The sequence below is a fragment of the Hemitrygon akajei genome, chromosome 14 (assembly GCF_048418815.1).
Source record: "Hemitrygon akajei chromosome 14, sHemAka1.3, whole genome shotgun sequence".
NCBI lineage: Eukaryota > Metazoa > Chordata > Chondrichthyes > Myliobatiformes > Dasyatidae > Hemitrygon > Hemitrygon akajei.
The window spans coordinates 82,332,935-82,359,773 of record NC_133137.1 but is presented as its reverse complement, the minus strand read 5'-3'; the positions used below and the strand labels follow the sequence as shown (position 1 = coordinate 82,359,773).

General features: G+C 44.4%; 1 protein-coding gene across 1 annotated transcript in view; it reads right to left on the bottom strand.

The window, feature by feature from the left end:
* The window catches only part of LOC140738737 (semaphorin-3E-like), a 157,564-nt gene that overhangs the window by 27,268 nt on the left and 103,457 nt on the right, over nt 1-26,839 (bottom strand). Inside the window, exons 6-9 of the mRNA XM_073066478.1 lie at nt 15,172-15,288; nt 12,246-12,388; nt 7,835-7,949; nt 3,580-3,649 (exon numbers count right to left, since the gene is read on the bottom strand). Of these exons, the coding sequence (XP_072922579.1) occupies nt 3,580-3,649; nt 7,835-7,949; nt 12,246-12,388; nt 15,172-15,288 (445 nt within the window). The remainder of the gene's footprint in view (nt 1-3,579; nt 3,650-7,834; nt 7,950-12,245; nt 12,389-15,171; nt 15,289-26,839) is intronic.

The window sequence follows — 26,839 nt, the reverse complement described above, 5'->3', positions numbered from 1 at the left end:
AGTCAGTAGGCTGGGTTGTGTTCAAGGACTTGTCAGGTTCTGGCATTTAAATCTGAGGCATAAAACTTATTACTTCATAATCATTTTATTAAGAGTTGATAGAACAAAGAGAAGTTAAAACAAACTAGGACAGAAGCCTACTACTTAGAGAAAGGATGCTAAAGAAAGAAAGATAGTGCCTAGCACAATGCTGCTATTTTTATACCACAGAGAAAAGAAAAATTCCATAGATAAGAATAATCCAACTTGAAAATAATTAATACTTTCGTAAAATCAGCCAAAGAGAAAATACTTATTCAGAGCAAAGATGCTAAGAAGCTTCCAGAATTATACTTTGTATAGCGACTTGAGGAATATTAAACTGTTATGTATATAAAGGCTACTTAAAACACAAGCAGATACTTGATAGTAAAACTACAAAGAAAACAACAATTAAAATTAAACAATCAGATCCAACAAACTCAATTGTGGACTTGAACAAATACACCATTGCTTTTATGGACGTTATAAAAGCAGTTGTGGACAAGTGTGTCCCCACAAAATCATTCAGTCTAAACCAGAAACCCTGGATGAACTGTGAGATCCCCAATCTGCTGAGGGCAAGATCAGTGACATTAAGGTCCAGATACCAACTTAAATACAAAAGATCTAGATACAATCTCCAGAAAGCCATTTTGCAGGCAAAGTGGCAATTCAGGACTAAACATGAATCAATGGAGGATATGAAGGATTGAATTGTTTGGCAACATCTCCTCCATAACCTCCCTCAGCACAAGTGCACCACAAAGCACTTTTGCTTAGTCTCTTGCTTTACTCACTTTATACTTATGACAGTGAGGCTAAACAGAGTCCCACCACCATATTTAAGTTTGCTGCTGTTGTTGGCCAAGTCGAAGGTGGTGATGAATCATCACATGGGTGGAAAATTTGCAAATGGGGGTGTAGTGGACAGTGAAGAAGACTATCAAAGCTTGCACAGGGATCTGGACCAGCTGGAAAACAGGCAGAAAAAATGGCAGGTGGTATTTAATGCAGACAAATGCAAGATGTTGCACTTTGGATGGACAAAGCAAGATAGAGTTTACACGGTGAGTGGTAGGGCACTGAGAAGTGTGGTAGAACAGGGGGATCCGGGGCGAGTCTTTGTCTGAAACATCAACTGTTTACTTCCCTCCATAGATGCTGCCTGACTTGCTTAGTTCCTCCAGCATTTTGTGTGTGTTGCTTTGTTAATATACGAGATGGCATAGGTTAATTAACAGAAGAAAGATTCAGCAAAGGCCCTTATTTTTGTTTGGCAATCTACTGTTGAGTACAATATTTGCAAAGATTTTTATATCTGTTGATTAGACAGAAAAAAAACGAGTCTTTAACCTGTACAGAACAGCATGAGATCCCATCAGAAACACAAGTGAGAATGAGTAGGCTCATTCTCTGAGCAGAATCAACATTGTACTGAGGAGATTTCATGGTCACACAGATTACAGAGGAGATGTGGGGAGAAGAGAGGGTTACCATCGAAGAGAATTACGGGGAGAGGAAAGGGTTACAGTGGGAGGGGAGAGTGTTACAGAGGGGTGGGGGGAAGTGTTACAGTGGGAGGGGAGAGTGTTACAGAGGGGAGAGGGGAGGATTACAGTGGGAGGGGAGAGGATTACAGTGGGAGGGATTGGGGGGAGGGCCTCTGTGTTTGGAGGTTAGCTCATCGAGACCAGTGAAGGTCACTCAGTGCAGACCCAAAAAGGAGCTGGCAGGGCAGATGCAGACCTGAATGGTCAAAATCAGGATGGCACCAAATGGACGTGATATGGGGGACACCCGGAGGAAGAGGGACAACAGCTTGGATGTGGAGCTGAAAGGATGTCAGGCTAGGAGACCATGTAGGATGAACAGTAGGGCAGAGCGAAGGGCCAACAAGATCAGAAGTGGCACAGAAGCAGCTGTAGGTAGATCAGGTAGTTGGGTGACCTCCAGGTCCACATAGGGGCAGCGGCAGAGAGAGCAGGGGCTCTGAGAGGATCTGGAAAACTGGGTGTAGACTTGGGAGGGTGGGGCTCTGGCAGGCCTGACAGGGAAAATGCAACGGCGGTGCCCAAGCAGACTTGGAAGGGATCAGATGCGGACTTGAAGAAGTGCAGACCAGAACGTGTGAAGGTGGAGCAGAAGCAGATGTGAAAGGACAATGGCTTAGCAGACTGTGCGGGGTGAATAGAGGGGCAGAGTTAAGGGAAACAGGCCAAGGAAAGTGCTACAAGACCTGGCCTCAGGGATAGCGAGTGATTGGGAATTGCCGGACAGTGTGAGGAGGGAGAGAGGACTGGTAGGTTGAAAAATGGGGGTTGAGTGGGGGAAAAGGTTCTACCTGATCAGGAGTTTGGGTTGGGGCTGTGCGCAGTCCTGAGAGAGTGTAACCTGTGGGTTGGCTTAGGGGGAGGTGAAATAGCCTCTGGCTGGGTTGGAAGATCTGGATTAGTGATCATTTACAGAGATCCTCACAGAGGTTGGCTCCAGTGCTGGTCCCCATTATGCATCCACAAGGCTGGTCCTGAATGTACTGTGAAGGCTCAGACTAAAACAGAAATTGCCATAAGCACTCAGCAGGTCAGGAAGATCTGAGAGAGGGAAATCAGGTCAACGTTTCTTGTCAACGGGTCTTCATTAGAACTGTGAGAATGCATGGACTTTTCAGCAGGTGGGAGGGACAGATATAAGGAAAAGGCACAAAGGAAGATGTTGGATGGAGACCTTACACAACAGGAATGCTGGAAAATCCCAATGGATCAGATAGCACTTATGGAAATGAAGAAGACAGGTCAGTGTTAGGGATGTGTATCTGTGCATTCTAACTGGCCGACTCTGACACTATGAATGCTACATTGCAGGGCACTTGTATATTAGACCAGGGGTTCAGGACATTTCTGGTAGATTGCTTGCTATGTCTGATCTTCTATCTCAATGTCATCTCCCCTACACTTTCTCCTCTAATTACCTAATGCTTCTCCTATCCAGAAATTGTCTGTCACCTTCTTAAATGCATTGTATTTTACTTTGTATTTTTCACTGAAATGATGCATAAAAACACAGAAATGCACAACTGCAATAAACTGTACAGAGTTCTGGACAAGGCCAGTCCATCACAGAAACCAGTGTCCCTCCTGTGGACTCTGTATACATTTCCTGGTGCCTCAGTAAAGCAGCCGGTAATATAGGACCCCACCCACCCTAGACATTCTCTTTTCTTCTCTTTCATTGAGCAGAAGGCGCAAAAGTTTAAGAACGTGCCACTAGGCTTAAGAACAGCTTCTATCCGTTGTTATCGGATACTTGAACAGACCTTCAGTACACTGAAGTTGAACTTTTGATCTCCTAACCTAACTCGTTGTGACCTTTTATTTGTCTACCTGCACTGCACTTACACTGTTAATGTTTTCCTTTTGTAGAAAAGAATCTGTCTGGATGGGTTGCAAACAAACTTTTTCATTGTATTTCAGTACAAGTGACAATAACCCAGTTACCCATTACCTATTGACTGATCTGGTATCCCAATGCCAAAGGCATCAAACTGAGGTGGTTCTTTACCTGGTAGTTCTGAACAAGATATAGACATCAGGGTTTCTGCGATCTCTAGTCTGCAACAGAAACACATCCTCTGTAACACAGAAACACGGGGAATTATTGATTATACAGAAAATAGTGTCTCACTGTGCAAATATCAGAACATTGAAGTGAAACTCTAGGGGTATTCCTGCTCAGGCAGGTCACTTTGTCCAAAGACTGTATGATATCTCCCCTGCATCTGAGAGAAACAACCCCACATTTAATGACACAGCTAACTATAATTAACATGCATATCTGTGAAGCATCCTCTAAGTTTTCAGGTGTCATGGTACTGAGTAGTTAGTGGAGCGATTCACAGCACCAGCTGTAAGATCAGAATTCAATTCCCGTCGCTATGTGCAAGGAATTTTTACATTCTCCTTGTGACCGCATGTGTTTCCTCTGGGTGCTCCAGTTTCCTCCTGCATTCCAAAGACGTACGGGTTAGGGTTAGTAAGTTGTGTGCATGTTATGTTGGCACCAGAAGCATGGCGACTCTTGTGGGATAATCCCAGCACAGATAGGATAGTGAATTTGTCAGCAATTGCTAAGGGAGATTGAAGTTTAATTACGCTAACATTGCCGTCCGAGTGCAAGGTACAAAGGCCATAGACCAGTTTGTAACCAGGATGTAGTAAGCCCAATGAGAGGAGTCAATCCTTAACTGGGTTTTGGGGAATGAGGCAGAGAGGTGGATAGAGCATTGTGGAAGTGACCATCATTCAGTTGGATTAAAAATAATTAGGGAAAATGTCAAAGATAAAATAAGAGGAAAAAGTACTGAACTAGAGTAAAATCTGTTTCACAAGATGGAGAAGTAATTTATCAAAGTGGAATGGAAGTTACTGCTGAGGTGGAATCTGACAATAATGAGAATGAATTTGAAAAGGTTTTGGGTAAAGCACTCCCACAGAGAGAGAAAACACAGCGTTGCTGACATTGGAGGCCTCTGGACAACAAGATACATAAAGATGAGGCAAAAGGGAGGTTATGTGATACGGTGAGAGGGAGCATAACAAAGAAAGTTGCAGTGGATCGCAGACTTCCTGGTAGAGCACTGGAGAAGATGAATTGAGAGGAAGAGGTTGAAGGCTTGGTCAGTTGGGTTAGAGGGATAGCAAACAGAAGTTAAGTAGAGAAAGAGTAAGGGGAATGTATCATTACAGGTGGGAACAGAAACCTGAAGTAAACAGGAAAAATGTCAGAGGAAGGATAAGAAAACTTACTTTCACCCAGATGCAGTGAAGCCCCAGAACTTTAGTGGCTGGTGGAGACAGAAATGCTTAAACACTATTTGGATGAAGACATGGCCGTGCAGATTTAGAGATTAGCTGCCCTTTGAGGAGTATACAGCAGCAGTGATCAGTATTGTGGCCAGTGGAAATGATCAGCTCTTCTCAGAGAGGCTTTGTGGAATTTGAGAAGAATGAAATGAACAAGACGGGTTGTTTGGCACTTGGGCTAATCATTGCAAACTGCCTATCTATGAGAGCAGATTGTAAGGCCGGGCATCCTGTCACTGTGGTACGTTGATGTACGGGAGGACATCTCTGTCAGAAAAATGCTTCAGTTTAATTACCCTAACATAGATCAGACCATAAAAAGTTCTACCGTCAACTTCATTTTACTACCATGAGCTGCTTCTTGATCATTCTGGCGGTGACAGATTAAAGTGGATGCAGACATTACCCCAGACTCAGGCTTTGTGGGTTACTCCCTCTCAGCAACTCAGTTAATACAAGCGGGACACTTCCTCACTCATGAACACTAAACCTCTCCCTATCCATGGGAAGGTGTATTGGCTGCTGTCTATTTGCTTCTCCTCCGAACAATGGAGTACAACAGCCTATGCTGGGAAGGCCATGGTCTTTACTCCCTTCAATGCTGCCCCAGCCATCTCAAAGGGCAAGAGGGTGTAAACATCTAAGTGCAATTTACTGCTGCTCAAGGAATCAATAACAGTGTGAGGGTACTTTAAATCATTCCTGTATCTTTCTGAATTCCTGTCGAGGCATTGAATATAAGAATGGGTTGATTATGGTGTAACTTTACAAAACATTGGTCAGACTGCACTTGGAGAATTCCATGTAGTTCTGGTTGACACACTATTGGAAGGATGTGGTTGTGCTGGTGAGAGTGCAGAGGAGTTTCACCTGAGTGCTGCCTGGATTGGAAGAGACTGGACAGGCTGGGATTGGTTTTCCTGGAGTGGAAGGGGCTGAGGGGTGACTTGATTTCGGGGTACTTGGAGGCACATGATAAAATAGGCCAAAGTCAGCATGTTTTCCTGAAGGGAAAAGCTTACCTAATAAATCTGTTGGAATTATTTGAGGAAATAACAGACAGGATAGACAGAGGAGAGTCACTGGATATTATTTACTTTAAATTTCGGAAGGCCTTTGACAAGATGCCGCACATGAGGCTGCTTAACAAGATAAGAGCCCATGGTATTATGGGAACAATACTAGTGTTGGTAGAAGACTGGCAGGAGGAAAAGAATGGGAATAAAGGGAGGATATTCTACTGGGCTGCTGGTTACTAGTGGTATTCCACATGGATAGGTGTTGGGACTGCTTCTTTACACGTTATAGGTCAATGATTTGGATGAAGGAATTGATGGCTTTGTGGCCAAGTTTGCAGATGATGAAATGTGGAGGGGTAGGTAGTGTTGAGGAAGCAGGGAATCTGCAGAAGGACTTGCACAGATTAGGAGAATGGGCAAAGAAGTGGCAGATGGAATAGCGTTGGGAAGTGTATGGTCATGTACTTTGGTAGACTATTTTCTAAATGGGAAGAAAATTGAAAATTCAATATTCAGAGGTGAAAAGCAACCTGAAGGTCCTCGTGTAGGATTCCCTAAAAGTTAAGTTGCGAGTTGAGTCTGTGGTAAGGAAGGCAAATGCAATGTTAGCATTCATTTTGAGAGGACTAGAATAGGAGTCTTGGAATACTGTGAGTAGTTTTGGGCCCCTTATCTAAGAAAAGACATTCTGGGATTGCAGAGGTCCAGAGGAGGTTCATACAAATGATTCTGGGAATGAAAGGGTTCAAATACAAATCTATTTATCATGTGTACATGGAAACTTACAGTAAAATGGGGGATCTGATTGAAGCCTATCGAACATTGAAAGGTCTAGATAGAGCGGATATGGAGAGGATGTTTCTTATAGTGGGGGAGGCTAGAACCAGAGGGTTCAGCCTCAGAATAGAGGGACGTCGATTTAGAACAGAGATGAAGAGGGATTTTTTCAGCCTGAGGGTGGTGAATCTGTGGAATCTTGGACAGCTGTGGAGGCCAAGTCATTGGGTATACTTAAGGCAGAGGTTGATAGGTTCTTGATCAGTCACTGCATCAAAGGTTAGAAGGAGAAGGCAGGAGAATGGGGTTAAGAGGGATGATAAGTCAGCCATGATGGAATGGCAGAGCAGACTTGATGGGCCAGATGCTTGAATTCTGTTCCTTTGCCCTATGGTCTTATGGTTTGATAGAAGTGTATAAGATTGGAGAGGTAGTAAAATACCCGGTCCTGTGTTATGGGGATAAAAACAACAAGAGTATATGCTGAAGTTGAGAGCTTGAAGTTTTAAAGGGGATCTGAGCGGTAAGATTTCTTAAAATCAGAGTAATTGATATCTGGAACTCACTGCCAGAGCAGGTATTGGAATCAAATTTAGTCATTCCATCAAAACCTTATCTCTGCGAGGGACAGGAGGGTACTCACCTGATGTGGGCGAATGGAGTCCGTGTAGATGATCTTACAGCCTCAGTGTGGATGCTTCTGTGCTGTCTGACTCTGACAGACCCTAGAGCAAGAAGCACTGGGTATCTTGGAGCTTCCCTCTGTCCAAACCTAACCTGTGTTTGAAATTTTTGCAGGATTCCTCAGGAACAGTTCAATGGTGCAGAAGGTACTCTGCATGATCTAATAGTTAGTCCTAGCAGAACAGAGCACCAAACACCTGCTATTATAATCACTGTATTAGGGCTATCAAGAACCCTTTAACAAAATTTTACCTCAACAGTTTAGAGAGTTTAGAGTGCTTACTTAAAACCCAATAACTCTCGTACTCATCGTAGTACACGATGCAGAATTGGGAATGCAGGTCTGGTTTCCAGCTGAATTGCCTGGTGAGGACTGGATATAGCAGGCTTCACTCCCAACCCTGAATCCTGAATTCTGAACCTAATGGAATTGTTTGTCTGGAGTGCGGTATAATTGCAGTTATAGTGACTTACCCATTTCATCAAAATGTGTCTCAATCCCATTGGGTCCCAGCACTGAGCAGATCAGTCTGGTCTTCAGGAATGTGCTCCATTTGTTGACCAGAACCCGTTGTCCTCCAATGTCATTCTGAAGAGTAACACAAAACACACCAGTAAATTAACATATCAATACATTCATCAGGAGATCATCAACATCGTTTATTTTTATCCTTCCACTTAAGCTCATTATTATTGTGAACAACAAGTGATCTGATTAAGTCTGCAGTTGCTCAGCAAAGATTGTGGGCTTTGTGAATTAAAATCAACTTGATTCAGCTAAACCACTCATCATAGCAATCGTTATTGATTCTGATCTACAGAAGGAATTGACTATTCAAACAGGGTCAAACATCAGAGCAGAATTAGGCCATTTGGCCCATTCAGTCTCACTACTGTATTAATGCTGATTTATTTTCCCTCTCAATCCATTCTCCTGTCATTTCCCATAACCTTTGATGCCCTAATTAATCAAGAACCTATCAACTTCTGCTTTAAATATACACAATGACTTGGTCTCCATAGTTGTCTGTGGCAATGAATTCCACAGATTCACCACCCTCTGACAATAAGATGCTCATCACCTCTGTTCTAAAGAGACCTCCTTGTATTCTGACACTGTGCCTCTGGTCCTAGACTCCCTCTCTAAAGGAAACATCCTCTCACATCCACTCTATCTAGGCCTTTTCAATGTTCAATAGGTTTCAGTGAGGTCCCCCTCATTCTTTTAAGGTACAAACCCAGAGAAACCAAATACTAAGTTTTCAATGCCAGGACCATTCTCATAAACCTTTTCTTGATCTTCTCTAATGCTAGCAGATCCTTTCTTAGATATCAGACCCAAAACTACTCACAACACTCCAAATACAGTCCAACCAATGCCTTATATGGAGAGGGTAATAATAGGATGATTTGTAGATGATTGTGTGAACTGGTGCAGAAAGAAGGGTTTCAGACTTCTGGATCATTGGGATCTCTTCTGGTGAAGCTATCAGAAAGGACGATCAACACCTAAACCCAAGGGGGTCCAAAATCCTTTTGGGTAGATTTGGTAGAACTGTTTGGGAGGGGTTAAAATAATTTGGCAGGGGGATAAGGCTGAGGATAGAGCGGTTGGTATATAAGTAGATGGCAGTGTATACTGAAACTGTCAGGAAGGACAGGGAGGTGATAGGGCAAAATTGCAGTCAGAGGCATGAGTTGGAGTGTAACATTGGGGAAAAATTGAAAATGGTGATGAAAGTTTTATAGTTGACTGCACGCAATATACAGAATAAGGCAAAAGTTCTTGTAGTACAGCCAGAAATTGGCAGGTATGGCATTGTGGTCATGGCTGGAAGAAGATCAGAGTTGGGAGCTTAAAATCCAAGGATACACATTTTATCAAAAGAGCAGACAGGTAGGCAGAGGAGGTGGAGTGGCTCTGTTCATAAAAAATGAAATCAAATCCTTAGAAGGAGGTAACATAGGTTCAGATCTCCAAACGGTAGCCAGTAGGTGGGATGCAAATTACAACAGGAGTTAGAAAAGGCTCGTAAAATGTCAATGTTATGATAGTCATAGGGGATTGCAAAATGCAGGCAGATAGGGAAAATCAGATTGGTGCTGGATCCCAAGAGAGGGAATTTGTAGAATGCCTACAAGATGCTTTTTTTCAGGATAGGTTGTGGTTGAGCTCCCTAGGGGAAAGGCAATTCTGGATTGGGTGTTGTGTAATGATCAACATTTGTTTAGGGAGCTTAAGGTAAAGGTACCCTTAAGAGAGAGTGATCATAATGTGATAACATTCACCCTGTAATTTGATTGGGAGAAGCTAAAATCAGATATATTAGTATTACAGTGGAGTAGCACATAAGAAATAAACCATGAGGGCTAAATGAAGAAATAAGGTTGTTCAAGGTGAAGGAGAATCCTAAGGGATTCGATGGATATGTTAAGAGCAAAGGATTTGCAAAGGACAAAATTGGCCTTCTGGAAAATCAGAATTGTAATCCATGCATGGAGCTAAAAGAGATGGGGACTATCTTAAATGGAGTTTTTTACATCTGTATGTACTCAGGAGATGGACATGATAGTCTACTGAAGTGAGGCAAAGCAGCATTGACTTCATGGGCCCTATACAGATTACAGAGGAGGAGGTGTTTCCTGTCTTGAGACCCTGTGGGAGGCAAGTGCAGAAATTACAGAAGCCCTACTGAAGGTATTTAAATCATCCTTCATGATAGGTGAAGTACTGGAGGATTGGAGGGTAACTAATGTTGTGCCATTGTTTAAGAAAGGCTCTGAGAATAAACCAGGAGATAATATGCCATTGAGCCTATAATAGGGAAAGTTACCAGAAGGTATTCTAAGGGACGGTGTATTTGAGTAAATGGATAGACATGGACTGATAAGGGATAGTCAGCATGGCTTTGTGTGTGGTAGGTAAAGACTAACTAAGCTTATAGAGTTTTCAAGGAAGTTACCAGGAAAGTTAATGAAGGCAAGGCAGTAGATGTTATCTACATGGACTTCAGCAAGGCATTTGACAAGATCCCACATGGGAGGTTGGTTAACGAGTTCAATCACTCACCATTCAAGATGAGGTGGTAAATTTGATTAGGTATTGGCTTTGTGGGAGGAGCCAGATTGTGGTCGTAGATGGTTGTCTCTCTGACTGGAAGCCTGTGATTACTGGAGTGCCGCAGGGATCGGTGCTGGGTCCATTGTTGTTTGTCATCAATATCAATGATGTGGATGATAATGTGGTTAACTGGATCAACAACTTTGCAGGTGACACCAAGATTGGGGGTGTCATGGACAGCAAGGAAGACTACAAAAGCTTGCAGTGGGATCTGGCCCAGCTGGAAAAACGGGCTGAAAAATGACAGGTGGAATTTAATGCAGATGAGTGCAAGGTATTGCAATTTGGTGGGACCAGCCAGGGTAGGTCTTACACAGGGAACGATAGAGCACTGAGGAGTGTGGTAGACGAAAGGGATATGTGAATACAGGTCCATAGTTCATTGAAAGTGATGTCACAAGTAGATAGGTTTGTAAAGAAAGCTTTTGTCACATTGTTACATAAATTAAAGTACTGTCTACAGGAGATTAGATGTTATGTTGAATTCATATAAGATGTTAGTGAGGCCTAACTTAGACCAAGCTTACGGGCTACCTGTCATATGCCGTCTTACCAAGGTCTATAGAACCTCCAACACTAACCTACCAGCGGGTGGCACCATCAGGTGCACCAACCTGCTTCATCCTATCAGAGTCATACTCTTCATTCTGTTCATCCCCCACTCTCCCCAACTCCTATTTATTTTCTCACTGTTTCTGACTAAAATCCTTTCACTGGAATCAGCATCTGTTTCTCTCTCATAGAGCCACAGAGTAAAGCAATAGGGAATCAGGCCCTTCAGCCCTATTGGTCCATACTGACCACAGCATCCACCCTTCTAGTCCCAGTTTCTGCATTCAGCTCAAAACCCTAAGCCCTCCCCTTCTTGTGCCTATCTAAATGTCTTTTAAATGTTGCAATTGTCTCCACCTCAACAACCTCCTCAGGCAGCTCACTCCAGGTATTTACTACCCTCAGTGTGAAGAAATTACCTCTCAGGTTCTTTTAAATCTTTCCCCTCTTATTATGTCTATGCCCTCTAACTTTGGACTCATCAAAAAACTATGGCTGCCCATCTAATCCATGCTCCTCATGATTTTATAAACTTCTAAGAGGTCACTTCTCATTCTCATGCACTCCAGGGAATAAAGATCTATTGTGACCACTAACTCCCTATAACACAGGCCTTCTGGTCCCAGCAGTCTCCTCCAAATTCCCTTCTGTACCCTGTCTGCAGATGCTGACTGACCTGCTGAGTGTTTTCAGCAGTTTCCTCTCTGCAGATGCTGACTGACCTGCTGGGTGTTTCCAGCAGTTTCCTTTCTGCAGAAGCTGACTGACCTGCTGAGTGTTTTCAGCAATTTCCTCTCTGCAGAAGCTGACTGACCTGCTGGGTGTTTCCAGCAGTTTCTGTTTTGATTCAGATTCCCAGCATCTGCAATTTTTTTTGATTTCCTATAATTTGTGAACACCATCTTCATTGTTTAATATTTTGCAGTAAAGGTTGATGTACAGTTTCTTTGATGAGATGGTAGCGTTTTGTGCTTGAGAGGGGGCTGGATGTAGGGAGGTTTCATTGTTCCATTGTTATTGGCAGAGGAGGTGCATGGGCTGGTCCTGTCTTTGTCTACTGGTTTATGGTACTTCTGTAAGTTTACTTACCCACTAACTACAGTTCTCTTTATGCACGTTGTTGAATTAAACTTGCTTTGCAGTGTCAGAATGGAGCTGGAAGACGTGAGTGTTCGGAGCTGAGGGTGAATGAGGTTGGTTTGCTGCACTCACCGCACACAGTCTGGCCACTCGTGAGTAGATAGCCACGTTCCCACCCTCGGATTCCAGAGCCTTCTCCGTGAGGAAGAAGTACACTTTGTCATCATCTCTGTCATCATTATCAGCAATCAGGTGAGCTGCAACAAACTTGGGTTCTGTTGATAAACAGCATCATTCACATCAGTGCCCTGGTGTGGAAGCAGGTAAAGGCAGCTGCTGCTGAACCGGACACCATTTGTTCGTTAGACAATTAGGCAGCTTGAACACTCTCCCATCTCCTTATCATCAAGATACTGCTGCGATTCCACTCTCATCTAAATTCCAGGCTTGTATTTATAGTGAAACAGTGCATTTGATTCATAAAGTCCACAATCCATGATAAACCCCGCCCTGTTCCTCCTTCATATCCCGGCAGCTTATTGCTCTCAGGTATTTCTCTGAATCATTGTTGAAATCTCCTAATGAACCAGTGCCCTGTACAGCATCAGTCATTCCCAGAGAATACTTCTTAAATTCTGGTGATCCTGGTGTTAGATAATGCATTTCCATCCTCCGCCTATGACACAATCGTTGATGTTACGTGAAGCACCAATTCCTGTCTAGGGAAGAACATCTCTCACACACACATGTAGTCCCATTTAATTCTATGCTTACTGTAGAATTTTGCAGGTCTGAATAAGGACCTTACCGAGATCTGGTTACCCACATCTCATCCCAAAGAACATTTGTCGCAATCCTATAACCTGTTTTTCCTCAAATATTAATTCTATTATTTCTATTCAAATGTATAATTAAATAGGCCAGAAATGATAATGCATCGAGATGTTAAATTGCTGTCAGCTCCTCAACAAGTTTTAGGGTGAAGTCCCACGCGTTGTATTGAAATACAAGATAGATACTTAAGAGACTCATAGATGGGCGGATGAATGTGCAGAGAATTGAGGGATATGGACATTGTGTAGTTTAGTTTAGTGTTTAATTAGTTCAGCACAACATTGTGGGCTGAAGGACCTGTGTTCTGTGTTTTATACTTCTGTGTTCTTTATTTACCTCCACCAGACACACTACCAGATTTCACCACATCCTCCCAGCCAGGACCAATCCCGCGTGACATTCAGGTTCTCTTGGTCTCCTGCCTAACATAGACATTTCCTTTATCTTCTTCACTTCTCCGTCTTATTTGTACTTTTCTGATAAATTAGTAGATTGGTTTATTATTGTCAATTATAATGAGGTAGAGCAAAAACTTGTCTTGCTTACTGTCCACAGATCATTTCATTATGGGCCACATTGAGGTAGAACTAGATAAAACAATATCAACACAGAGAAGGTGTTATAGAAAGTACAGAGCAGGCAAACGGGGTGCAGATGCCTTAATAAGGTGGACTGTCAGGTCAAGCGTCCATTTTATCATTCCAAGGGACAGTTTGATAGTCTTACAACAGTGAAATAGAAGCTACCCTTGAGCCTACAGTGCTTTTAATGTTTAACCTTTCTTCATTCTGATGAAGTTAACTCTGTTTCTCTAAGCATTGAGTTTAATCAGTATTTTCTGTCTTTGTGATAGATATCATGGCCATGAATTGATCAATTATAACTTCCTATATCTTTGTATAATGGAAATTATTCTTGTGAATTGGTAATGCTACATAATTCCTCTTCGACACGCAGAAAATTCTGCACAAACTCAGGTCAGCCAGCATCTATGAAAAGGAATAAGCAATTGAGAGTTCATGAGGATTTGGATTGAAAAATCAACTCATTATTCCTTTCAATGGATAATGGCTGACTTGCTGAGTTCCTCCAGCATTTTGAATGTGCTGCTCTGGATTTCCTGCATCTGCTGAATTGCCTTTGAATTCAAGGGCAGGGAGGTTATGCTCCAACTTTTAGAATCTTGGTCAGACCTCAGCAGGAGTACTGTGATGGAACTGTACTGTGCGGTGACAGTTCTGGTAGGAAAGATGTGATAGTGCTGGAGAGGGTTCAGAGGAGAGTTATGGCCGTTCTGGTAGGAGGGATATGATAGCACTGGAGTGAATGCAGAAGATGGGGAATTGTGGTTGTTCTGGTAGAAGGAATGTGATAACATTGGAGATGGTGCAGAGCATGGAGGAATGTGACCATTATGGTCACTACACTGTAGCAAGGATGTGATAGCTCTGGAGAGGGTGCAGAGGATGGAGGACTGTGACCATTATAGTCACTACATTGTAGGAGGATGTGATAGCTCTGGAGAGGGTGCAAAGCAGCAAGGACAGTGGCAGTTCTGGTCACTACACTGTATGAAGGATATGACAGCATTGGAGATAGTGCAGAGGATGGAGGACTGTGCCCGTTCTGGAAGGAAGGATGTGATAGCATTGGGGAGGGTGCGGTGGAGATTAACTAGGATGTTGTCTGGGATTGAGCAGTTCATTTATCAGAAGAGGCGGGGTCTGTTCTCCCAGGCATGAAGGAGGCTAAGAAAGGATGATGTTGAGATATATAAAGTTATGACTGTAGGAAACATTTCCCTGCATCAGAGGGAGATAAAAACTGGACACAGATTTAGGACAACGAGGAAGAGATTCAAAGCAGGTCTGAAGGGAACCTTCTTCACCCAGAGAGCAGTGAGAACCCGCTGGAAGGAGTGGTTGTGTCAGAGTCATTGGCAGCAGTTCAGAAGTGTCTGAACAAACACTTGAATAACCAAGTCATACAGGCCCCTGGGCAAGTGCTGGAGGATGGGATTAAAATAGATGGGCGCCAACAGACGATTATAGGCGAATTGGGTTGAATGGCCTGTTTCCATCTCTATCAATCTATGATTCTATGAATGATTTCTATGGTCCAAAGCTAAAAGCCCGTATCAGCTGTGAACTAAAGATCTGACCCTAGCCACGTTTATGTCCACTGCATTGCCTGGCAACAACTTACAGGGAACCAGTGTATTTACCATTCAGTAGACGATTGTCATGCTCGGTTCTGATTGTAGAATAGGGATCCGAGCTGCGAAATATTGCAGCGTCTTCTCCAAAAAAGTCAGCGTAGAGTCCGATGTACAACTGGCCACCTAACGGGGACAAAGATTAGATGCGGTGTAAGTCACTGACCGACAAAAATGAAACCTTTCGTGTTCTAATTCAGAAATAATTATCAAGTTGTGTGGCAGCTGTGGGGTGAGTGATACTGGGGTGAGGGTGGTGGGTATTTCTGCCCTGGATGAGAACCTACCATGAGGCAGGAGAGGAGAGGGCGATTGCGTAGCATCAGGTGAGGCACAATGTGGAGGTTTGATCTGTGAGGATAGTTTCCCAGCTCTGCCCCATATCTGGGCTTAGACAGTAATTGCCTAGGGTTGAAGCTGGATACACATTGCTATTGTCCCAGAACTGGGATCACTTGTGTCAGAGAGTTCAGACACCATAAGTGGCACCTTACCAGAACTTCAAGTAGGAAGCATCCATTACTAGGGCCTTCACCATCCAGGACATACCCTCTTCTTATTACTACCATCAGGGAGGTGATAGAAGAGCCTAAAGCTACACGTTTAATGTTTCAGCAACAGCTTTCTCCGCTCCACCCTCAGATTTCTGAATGGACCATGAACCCATGGAAATTACGTCATTATTCCTTTTAGCCGGCACTATTTATTTGGTAATTTATGGTAATTTAATGCCTTATCACTGTACTGTTGCCTCAGAACAACAAATTTCACATCATATAAGCCAGTGATAATAAATCTGATTCTGATCTTTAAATGTATCCCAACTAAATGCTTCACTGTCCCATGCTGGTAGATGTCTGGTAGACCAGAATTGAATTGAATTGAATTGACTTTATTACTTACATCCTTCATGTACACGAGGAGTAAAAATCTTTACATCTCTGTCTAACTGTGCAATGCACAATTTATAGTATGTACAACAGGACAGTCAATATAGCATAGAAATACAATTGCATCAGCGTGAATTATTCAGTCTGATGGCCTGGTGGAAGAAGCTGTCCCGGAGCCTGTTGGTCCTGGCTTTAATACTGCAGTACCGTTTCCTGGATCGTAGCAGCTGGAACAGTTTGTGGTCAGGGTGACTCAGGTCCTCAATGATCCTTCGGGCCCTTTTTACACACCTGTCTCTGTAAATATCCCGAATAGCAGGAAGTTCACTTCTACAGATGCGCTGGGCTGTCCGCACCACTCTCTGCAGAGTCCTGCGATTGAGGGAAGTACAGTTCCCACACCAGGCAGTGATGCAGCCAGTCAGGATGCTCTCAATTGTGCCCCTGTAGAAAGTTCTTAGGATTTGGCAACCCATACCAAACAACTTCAACCGTCTGAGGTGGAAGAGGTGCTGTTGTGCCTTTTTCACCACACAGCCGGTATGTACAGACCACGTACCATAGGCCATTCTGCCCATCGAGTGTGCTACCATCCATGGTAATGAGCTATCCTTGTCCTAACAGGTCACTGGAGTTCAGTAAACCTGTGGGACATTACGAGAGCTCACCACAAAATGGTTAAACCCACAGTTTCTGTTTCCTGAGCCTCACTTTCTACTTCCAAACCATGTTTTAAAAAATGCTTCCTGAAAGCAGTTTCTCTGAAATGTTAGGATAAATATTTTTCCAACATCCACAATGGCAGTTTGTTTAATGGCTTGTTACAACTTTCAGCTCCCAGCTTTTTCCATTTAGGCTTTCTCCATATGCAGTGTATTTTCTTTCTCTGGACATAAGTACTCTTTAAACATAGATAACCTGTACCATATGTCTGTGACTGAGTAACACCAACTATATTCAATGTTCCACAAACCGACTGAAAGCGAAGCAGTTTCATTGATCGAAACAACTAACTTAAAAATCTATCACCATTGAATCACACAGTAGGAACATCAGAGAAGGAGACCATTTGGCCCACTGAATCTCTATTAGTGTTTGGTTTCGTTCCACTTTCTACAAACCTTTCAGATATTTACCCAGGTCCCTGAAATGCCATACTGAATTTGCCACTTCTCTTCCCTGGCAGGGTATTCCATACACTTACAAAGTGCTGAATTAAAGATCTTCAGTTCTGTCACAGATCATAGAAGAAAGAACATAGAAAACTACAGTGAAGTATAGGCCCTTCAGCCCACATTGGTTTGCTATCTATTTAACCCTCTCTGAGATCAATCTAACCCTTCCCTCCCATATAGCCCTCCTTTTTTCTATCATATATGTGCCTGTCTAAGAGTCTCTTAAATGCCCCTAATATATTTGCCTCTACCACCACTCCTGGCAGTTCCATAAACCCACCATTTCTACTTCTAAAAACCCACACTATATTTTCCTCCAGTCATCTTAAAATCATGCCCTCTTCTCTTAGCCATTGCCATTCTGGGAATAAGTCTCTGGCTCTCTACTCTCTTTATGTCTCTTATCATCCTATACACCTCTATCAATTCTTCTCTCATCCTCCTTCACTCCAAAAAGAAAAGCTGTAGCTCCCAACCTATCCTCATAAGACATGCTCTCTCATCCAGGCAGGTAAATCTCCTTTGCACCCTCTCTAAAGGCTTCACATCTTTCCTCTAATGAGGCGACCAGAACAGAACACAATATTCCAAGTAATAGAGGTTTTGGTTCACACTTGGTTCTTTGGCCAGGCAGCTTCATTCATGCCCCTTGGTACTTGATCATTCCACCAATGAGAACAATTTCTCTCCATCATATTCTCTGTGTATACCCTTAGTGACATTAAGCACCTGAATCTCATTCCCTCATGACCTTGGCTGTGATGAGGGCTTCTCCAGTATGCTCAATATCGGGAATACCTGACCTCTGGAATCATTCTGCGCCCACTCTCTTTGAGGTGTTCATGTTTCTCTTGATCTTTTTGAGGAACTAAATGTGCTGATGGGTAGGAAGGTTGGTGAGCTGACATGGACTTCAGTAAGAACTTGGACGCGGTGCTACACAGCAGACTGGTTTGAAAGGTAAGGGCCCAGCCTGAGAAACTGCCCCCAAAATTGGCTTGGTAACAGAAGACGGAGGGTTATTGTGACTGGAATAGAACCATGGGAAATGTGAGGTGATATATTTTTGGCAGACCAATGAGGCTGAGTCTCCACTGAATGGTAGCTCCTTTAGAAGTGCTGATGAACAGAAGGCTGTTGGTGCCTGTGTCAAAAAGGTCTCTAAAGGCAGTAGCACAGGTAGATAGGGCGATGAAGAGGGCATACAGGATGCTGGCCTTCATTATGGAACATACACATATCTCCTCAGTTGGCATGCTGACTGCAGTTTTGGTCACCACACCACAGGAAAAACGTATTTGCACTGGAGCAGGTGCAGGGCAGATTCGCCAAGATGTTAGCTGGCACGGAAAGATGAGCAGGAACTGGTTAGACTGGAGTTGTTATCCTTGAAGTAGAGAGGCTGAGGAGGGACCAGAATGAGTTATAAGGAGCATTAATGTGGTAGATTGTGAAAAACTTTTCTCCTTAGCAAAAGCATCTATGGCCAGAAGGTGTAGCTTTAATGTAAGGAAGAGGATACTTAGAAGGGATTTTGAGATCTAATCTTTTTTTCCCCAAGGATGTGGTGGAAATCTACCTGAGAAGGTGGCAATAGTGTTACTCTTATGTCATCTAGGAAGCATCTAGACATGCACTTGAAATGTCATGAGACAATGATGGCAGAACACGTGTGGTAATGAGATTCATATCGATGGGCATTTGATGGCTGGCATGGGTGCATTGGGCTGAAAGGACTGTTCCTGTATTCTAGAACTCAGTGAGCAGAACTTGTTCATAAGCCTATTACTTGGTTTTGGAAAAACAGAATTTTATAAACCTTTATCAGGTCACCCCTCAGCTTCCTTCAGTCCAGGGAAAACAGCCCAGCCTGTCCAATCTCTTCCCCATAACCAAACTTCTCCAATCCAGAGAGGTTAATTCCCTCTACCCACAAACATTCCTTAGCACCATACCATTTGCCTCTTAGGCCCATTACCATTTACTTCTCCTTACTTGAGCAAAGACTGCCTGACTTTGGAATGGTGCAGAGCAGGTTCACTAGGTTGATTCTGAAGATGAGTGGATTAGCCTATGAAGAGAGATTGAGGACTATGTTTGCTAGAATTCAGAAGATTAGAGAGGATCTTATAGAAATATAAACCTATGAAAGGGATAGATAAGATAGAGATAAGAGTGTTGTTTCCACAGGTAAATGAGACTAGAGCTAGGGGACATAGCCTCAAGATTTGGGGGAGTAGATTTTGGATGGAGCTGAAGAGAAATAGCTTTTCCCTGAGAGTAATGAATTTATGGAATTCTCTGCCTAGGAAAAAGCAGGAGAGGCTACCTCATTAAGACAAGGTAGGTTATCGACCAGTGGGATGGATGCAGACGGTTACTGGATGATTGGGGGAAGTTGGTGGGCCAAATGGCCTGTTTTCCTGCTGTAACATTGTATCTCTAGGTCTATGACATTGGATCCCTTCACTGATTACCGAGTTAACATGTTCAATCTCTTGTCACGTTTTCTGGTCTGTCTGAAAATGGAAATTTCAACTTCAGTGCATAGCCACTCCGGTGAAAATGCACAGACCATCTGACCATGAAGCCTGAAGGGTTAACGGCAAAGACTGACCCTTAGTACTGAGCTGTAGAATGAAGGGGCCCTGCAACTCTGGTTCCAGTTGAAGCAGTTCTTTCTGCGGGTGCTCATTTGGTGACAACACTTGGGAGAGCGATGAAAATACTGACACCTTATGTTCTGTTAGTTACTGTGTCATGTCCCTAAACATAACAGTGTGCATTTGGAATCTGGATTGTTGCTGGTTTATTATTGAAAAGCTTGTCTTGCATACTGGTCGTGCAGATAATTTGACTACACGGCGCATTGAGGCAGTAGAAGGTAAATCAATAACAGTGGAGAGTGAAGTGTAACGGCCACAGGGGAAGTGCACTGCAGGTAGACAACAAGGTGCAAGGTTATAACGAGGTAGATTGTGAAGTCAGTGACCACGTTCGGCAGCTGGGGCTCATAGTTTATGTTTCAGCTTGAAGGTCCTTTCCTTTCGATGTAGAGCACAGAGGGGATGCAACATGTGGGACACACAACACAAGCCACAAAGGGAACTAATTCACTGCCCGTGTAGCGGATACACAAATTTAATTCAATTGTTACATTAAACAGGAACCTGCTTGCCAGTGGAGACTGCAGTTTATGGCTGTGCCAGTCAATGGATCCACACGCTTCACAGGGGAGAGACATTACATCTCCGGGTGAGTTGGAGAGTACTGGGGCGGTGGGGGGGGGGGGGGGGGAGGGGGGTGCGAAGTCGCAGGAAACATGCCAACCGTGTGTTTATCAGAGTTAACTGCCTAAACTCAGGAGAGTAGCAGGGCTAGATGATATAAAAGAGATAGTCAGGTATGTGAAGGAGACGCTGAATCTTTACCTGTTCAGGCTATGCTCTCCTTCCTCGTTCATGTGACTGTGCATGAGAAGCTGTTTGAATAGAAATACTTATCCCATCACCTATTGGGAAACAGTTCTTCACAACTGCCTAATGGGACCCAGCACTCCTCACCTTCTCTCATAGGGACCCAGAACTCCTCACCTTCTCTCATGGGGACCCAGCACTCCTCACCTTCTCTCATGGGGACCCAGCCCTCCTCACCTTCTCTCGTAGGGACCCAGAGCTCCTCACCTTCTCTCGTAGGGACCCAGCCCTCCTCATCTTCTCTCGTAGGGACCCAGAGCTCCTCACCTTCTCTCGTAGGGACCCAGCACTCCTCACCTTCTCTCGTGGGGACCCAGCGCTCCTCATCTTCTCTCATGGGGATGCAGAACTCCTCACCTTCTCTCATAGGGACCCAGAACTCCTCACCTTCTCTCATGGGGACCCAGCATTCCTCACCTTCTCTCATGGGGACCTAGCACTCCTCACCTTCTCTCATAGGGACCCAGAACTCCTCACCTTCTCTCATGGGGACCCAGAACTCCTCACCTTCTCTCCTGGGGACCCAGCCCTCCTCACCTTCTCTCATAGGGACCCAGCCCTCCTCACCTTCTCTCCTGGGGACCCAGAACTCCTCACCTTCTCTCATGGGGACCCAGAGCTCCTCACCTTCTCTCTGGGGACCCAGCATTCCTCACCTTCTCTCATGGGGACCCAGCACTCCTCACCTTCTCTCATAGGGACCCAGAGCTCCTCACCTTCTCTCGAGGGACCCAGCGCTCCTCACCTTCTCTCATAGGGACCCAGCCCTCCTCACCTTCTCTCCTGGGGACCCAGAGCTCCTCACCTTCTCTCATGGGGACCCAGCCCTCCTCACCTTCTCTCATGGGGACCCAGAACTCCTCACCTTCTCTCCTGGGGACCCAGAGCTCCTCACCTTCTCTCATGGGGACCCAGCCCTCCTCACCTTCTCTCATGGAGACCCAGAACTCCACTTCTTTTACCTTAAGACCCTTAATCAAATCAAGTTCATTATACGAGACCCAATCCAGAAGACCTGATACCCTGGTGGGCTCAACCACAAGCTGCACTAAAACAAATCTCATAGTTATTCTACAATTTCCCTCTTTTGGACCCTAATTTTCCCAATCTACCTGCATAATGATACCCCCATGACTATCGTAAAATTAACCTTTCCACATCCCTTTTCTATCTGACATTGTAATCTGTATCCCACATTGTTGGGTTCTATTTGGAAGCCTTTATGTAACTCCCATCAGGGTCCTTTTGCCTTTGCAGTTTCTTAACTCTCTCCACAAGGATTCTATATGTTCCCATCCTATGTCAGCTCTTTCTTGGGATTTGATTTCATACTTTTCCAACAGAGCCACGCCACCCCCTCTACATATCTGCCTGTCCTTTCAATACAATCAATATCCTTAGACGTTAAGCTCCCAACGATGGTCTTCTTTCAGCCATGACTCAGTGATACTCACAACATCAGATTTGCCAATCCCTGACTTCACTACAGATCATCCACTGCATTCCATATACTGTGTGCATTCAAATATGACACCTTCAGCCCTGTATTGATCAGCCTTTATGATTTTGCCCACATGTTATACTTCAATTCATCCCACTGGCTGCAATTTTGCCCCATCATCTCCCTGTCCCTACATACAGAATCTACTTGTTTACCAACTGCCCTATTACACTGGATCCCATTCCTTTGACATATTAGTTTAAACCTCCCCAAAAGTCCTATAAAATTTAGTCACAAGGATATTGATCCCCCTTGAGTTCAGTTGTATCCCATCCTTTTTGTACAGGTCCCCACACAGATTCTAGAAATCTAGAACCCAGCTCCCTGTTACAATCCCACAGCCACGCATGCACCTGCCAATACAACCTATTCTTACCCTCACTGGCGTGTGGCAGAGGAATCAATCTAGAGATTGCTGCTCTGGAAATCCTGCTTTCCACATTTCTGCCTAACTCCCCATTCCTTCTTTTCAGGATCTCCTCTCATTTCCTATGTATGTCATTGGTACCAACATATACCATGAAGTCTGTCCGCTCGTGCTCCCCCGTTATATTGCTGTGGACAAAACTCAAGACATCCCTGACCTGGGCACCCAGAGGCAAAATAACATCCAGGTTTCGTTTTCACGTCCAGAGAATCTCTTTGCACTGTTCACACTCTGTGACCCACTACTCCACACCTTCACTCTCTGTGACCCATTACTTCACACCTTCACTCACTGTGACCCATTACTCCCCACCTTCACTCACTGTGACCCATTTCTCCACACCTTCACTCACTGTGACCCACTACTCCACACCTTCACTCTCTGTGACCCATTACTTCACACCTTCACTCACTGTGACCCATTTCTCCACACCTTCACTCACTGTGACCCACTACTCCACACCTTCACTCACTGTGACCCATTACTTCACACCTTCACTCACTGTGACCCATTACTCCACACCTTCACTCACTGTGACCCATTACTCCACACCTTCACTCTCTGTGACCCATTACTCCACACCTTCACTCTCTGTGACCCATTACTCCACACCTTCACTCTCTGTGACCCATTACTCCACACTTTCACTCACTGTGATTCATTACTCCACACCTTCACTCTCTGTGACCCATTACTCCACACCTTCACTCTCTGTGACCCATTACTCCACACCTTCACTCTCTGTGACCCATTACTCCACACCTTCACTCTCTGTGACCCATTACTCCACACCTTCATTCTCTGTGACCCATTACTCCACACGTTCACTCTCTGTGACCCATTACTCCACACTTTCACTCACTGTGATTCATTACTCCACACCTTCACTTTCTGTGACCCATTACTCCACACCTTCACTCTCTGTGACCCATTACTCCACACCTTCACTCTCTGTGACCCATTACTCCACACCTTCACTCACTGTGACCCATTACTCCACACCTTCACTTTCTGTGACCCATTACTCCACACGTTCACTCTCTGTGACCCATTACTCCACACTTTCACTCACTGTGATTCATTACTCCACACCTTCACTTTCTGTGACCCATTACTCCACACCTTCACTTTCTGTGACCCATTACTCCACACGTTCACTCTCTGTGACCCATTACTCCACACCTTCACTCTCTGTGACCCATTACTCCACACCTTCACTCTCTGTGACCCATTATTCCACACCTTCACTCTCTGTGACCCATTACTCCACACCTTCACTCTCTGTGACCCATTACTCCACACCTTCACTCACTGTGACCCATTACTTCACACCTTCACTCTCTGTGACCCATTACTCCACACCTTCACTCTCTGTGACCCATTTCTCCACACCTTCACTCTCTGTGACCCATTACTCCACACCTTCACTCTCTGTGACCCATTACTCCACACCTTCACTCACTGTGACCCATTACTCCACACCTTCACTCACTGTGACCCATTACTTCACACCTTCACTCACTGTGACCCATTACTTCACACCTTCACTCTCTGTGACCCATTTCTCCACACCTTCACTCTCTGTGACCCATTACTCCCCACCTTAACTCACTGTGACCCATTACTCCACACCTTCACTCTCTGTGACCCATTACTCCACACCTTCACTCTCTGTGACCCATTACTCCCCACCTTAACTCACTGTGACCCATTACTCCACACCTTCACTCTCTGTGACCCATTACTCCACACCTTCACTCTCTGTGACCCATTACTCCACACCTTCACTCTCTGTGACCCATTACTCCCCACCTTAACTCACTGTGACCCATTACTCCACACCTTCACTCACTGTGACCCATTACTCCACACCTTCACTCTCTGTGACCCATTACTCCACACTTTCACTCACTGTGACCCATTACTCCACACCTTCACTCACTGTGACCCATTACTCCACACCTTCACTCTCTGTGACCCATTACTCCACACCTTCACTCTCTGTGACACATTACTCCACACGTTCACTCTCTGTGACCCATTACTCCACACCTTCACTCTCTGTGACCCATTACTCCACACCTTCACTCACTGTGACCCATTACTCCACACCTTCACTTTCTGTGACCCATTACTCCACACGTTCACTCTCTGTGACCCATTACTCCACACTTTCACTCACTGTGACCCATTACTCCACACCTTCGCTTTCTGTGACCCATTACTCCACACGTTCACTCTCTGTGACCCATTACTCCACACTTTCACTCACTGTGATTCATTACTCCACACCTTCACTTTCTGTGACCCATTACTCCACACGTTCACTCTCTGTGACCCATTACTCCACACCTTCACTCACTGTGACCCATTACTCCACACCTTCACTCTCTGTGACCCATTACTCCACACCTTCACTCTCTGTGACCCATTACTCCACACCTTCACTCTCTGTGACCCATTACTTCATACCTTCACTCTCTGTGACCCATTACTCCACACCTTCACTCTCTGTGACCCACTAATGTACATATTCACGTCACACATCCACATCTTCACTCTCTGTGACCCATTTCTCCACACCTTCACTCTCTGTGACCCATTACTCCACACCTTCACTCACTGTGACCCATTACTTCACACCTTCACTCACTGTGACCCATTACTCCACACCTTCACTCTCTGTGACCCATTACTCCCCACCTTAACTCACTGTGACCCATTACTCCACACCTTCACTCTCTGTGACCCATTACTCCACACCTTCACTCTCTGTGACCCATTACTCCACACCTTCACTCTCTGTGACCCATTACTTCACACCTTCACTCTCTGTGACCCATTACTCCACACCTTCACTCTCTGTGACCCATTACTTCACACCTTCACTCTCTGTGACCCATTACTCCACACCTTCACTCTCTGTGACCCATTTCTCCACACCTTCACTCTCTGTGACCCATTTCTCCACACCTTCACTCTCTGTGACCCATTACTCCACACCTTCACTCACTGTGACCCATTACTCCACACCTTAACTCACTGTGACCCATTACTTCACACCTTCACTCACTGTGACCCATTACTTCACACCTTCACTCTCTGTGACCCATTTCTCCACACCTTCACTCTCTGTGACCCATTACTTCACACCTTTACTCTCTGTGACCCTTACTCCCCACCATCACTCACCGTGACCCACTAATGTACATATTCATGTCACACATCCACATCTTCACTTTCTGTGACCCATTACTCCACACCTTCACTCACTGTGACCCATTACTCCCCACCTTAACTCACTGTGACCCATTTCTCCACACCTTCACTCACTGTGACCCATTACTCCCCACCTTCACTCTCTGTGACCCATTACTCCACACCTTCACTCACTGTGACCCATTACTCCACACCTTCACTCACTGTGACCCATTACTTCACACCTTCACTCTCTGGGACCCATTACTCCACACCTTCACTCTCTGTGACCCATTACTTCACACCTTCACTCTCTGGGACCCATTACCCTACATATTCATTCATAAGGACCCAGTCGACCATATGTTCACTCACTAGGATCCAGCAATCCACACTTTACCCACTGGGACTCAGTAGTTTACACCTTCACCCACTGGGACTCAGTAATTCACACCACCTCTCACTGGGACCCTATATTCCACACTTCTGCTCACCTTGACACAGTACTCCACAACCTCACTAACAGAGACCCAGTTTTCCACACCTCTGTCACTCTCTTTATGTGCAACAGCCTTCTTAAAACCCAAATATCCAACTAAAATCACATCCAATAGTTGCATGACTGTAGTACATTGTTTAATATGCTTCCAAGATGAGCCTGGTATGTTTACACTGATAAATTGCATTATAAAGCAAGTTGTAGGTGTAGGTTCTCCCTATAGTTCTCTGTATTCTCCATCCAGTACAGCAACAATAGTAATTTAGAATTTGGCTGGCACCAATGTTGCTATATAAATGGAATCAATTATTTTCAGGTACTTGGTCTGAACACTTCCTAAAATGCACTCAAGGAGAACAGCAGAGAGAGCAGATCATTTTTCATCTGCAGCATTTGACAGTAAATGAAAAACCTTTGAATAAGTCATTACCTGCCTCATGAATCACTATTCCTACAAACTCCCTCAGCACATGAAGCTGAATGCAGTCAGAGAAGTACCTGTTACAGAATT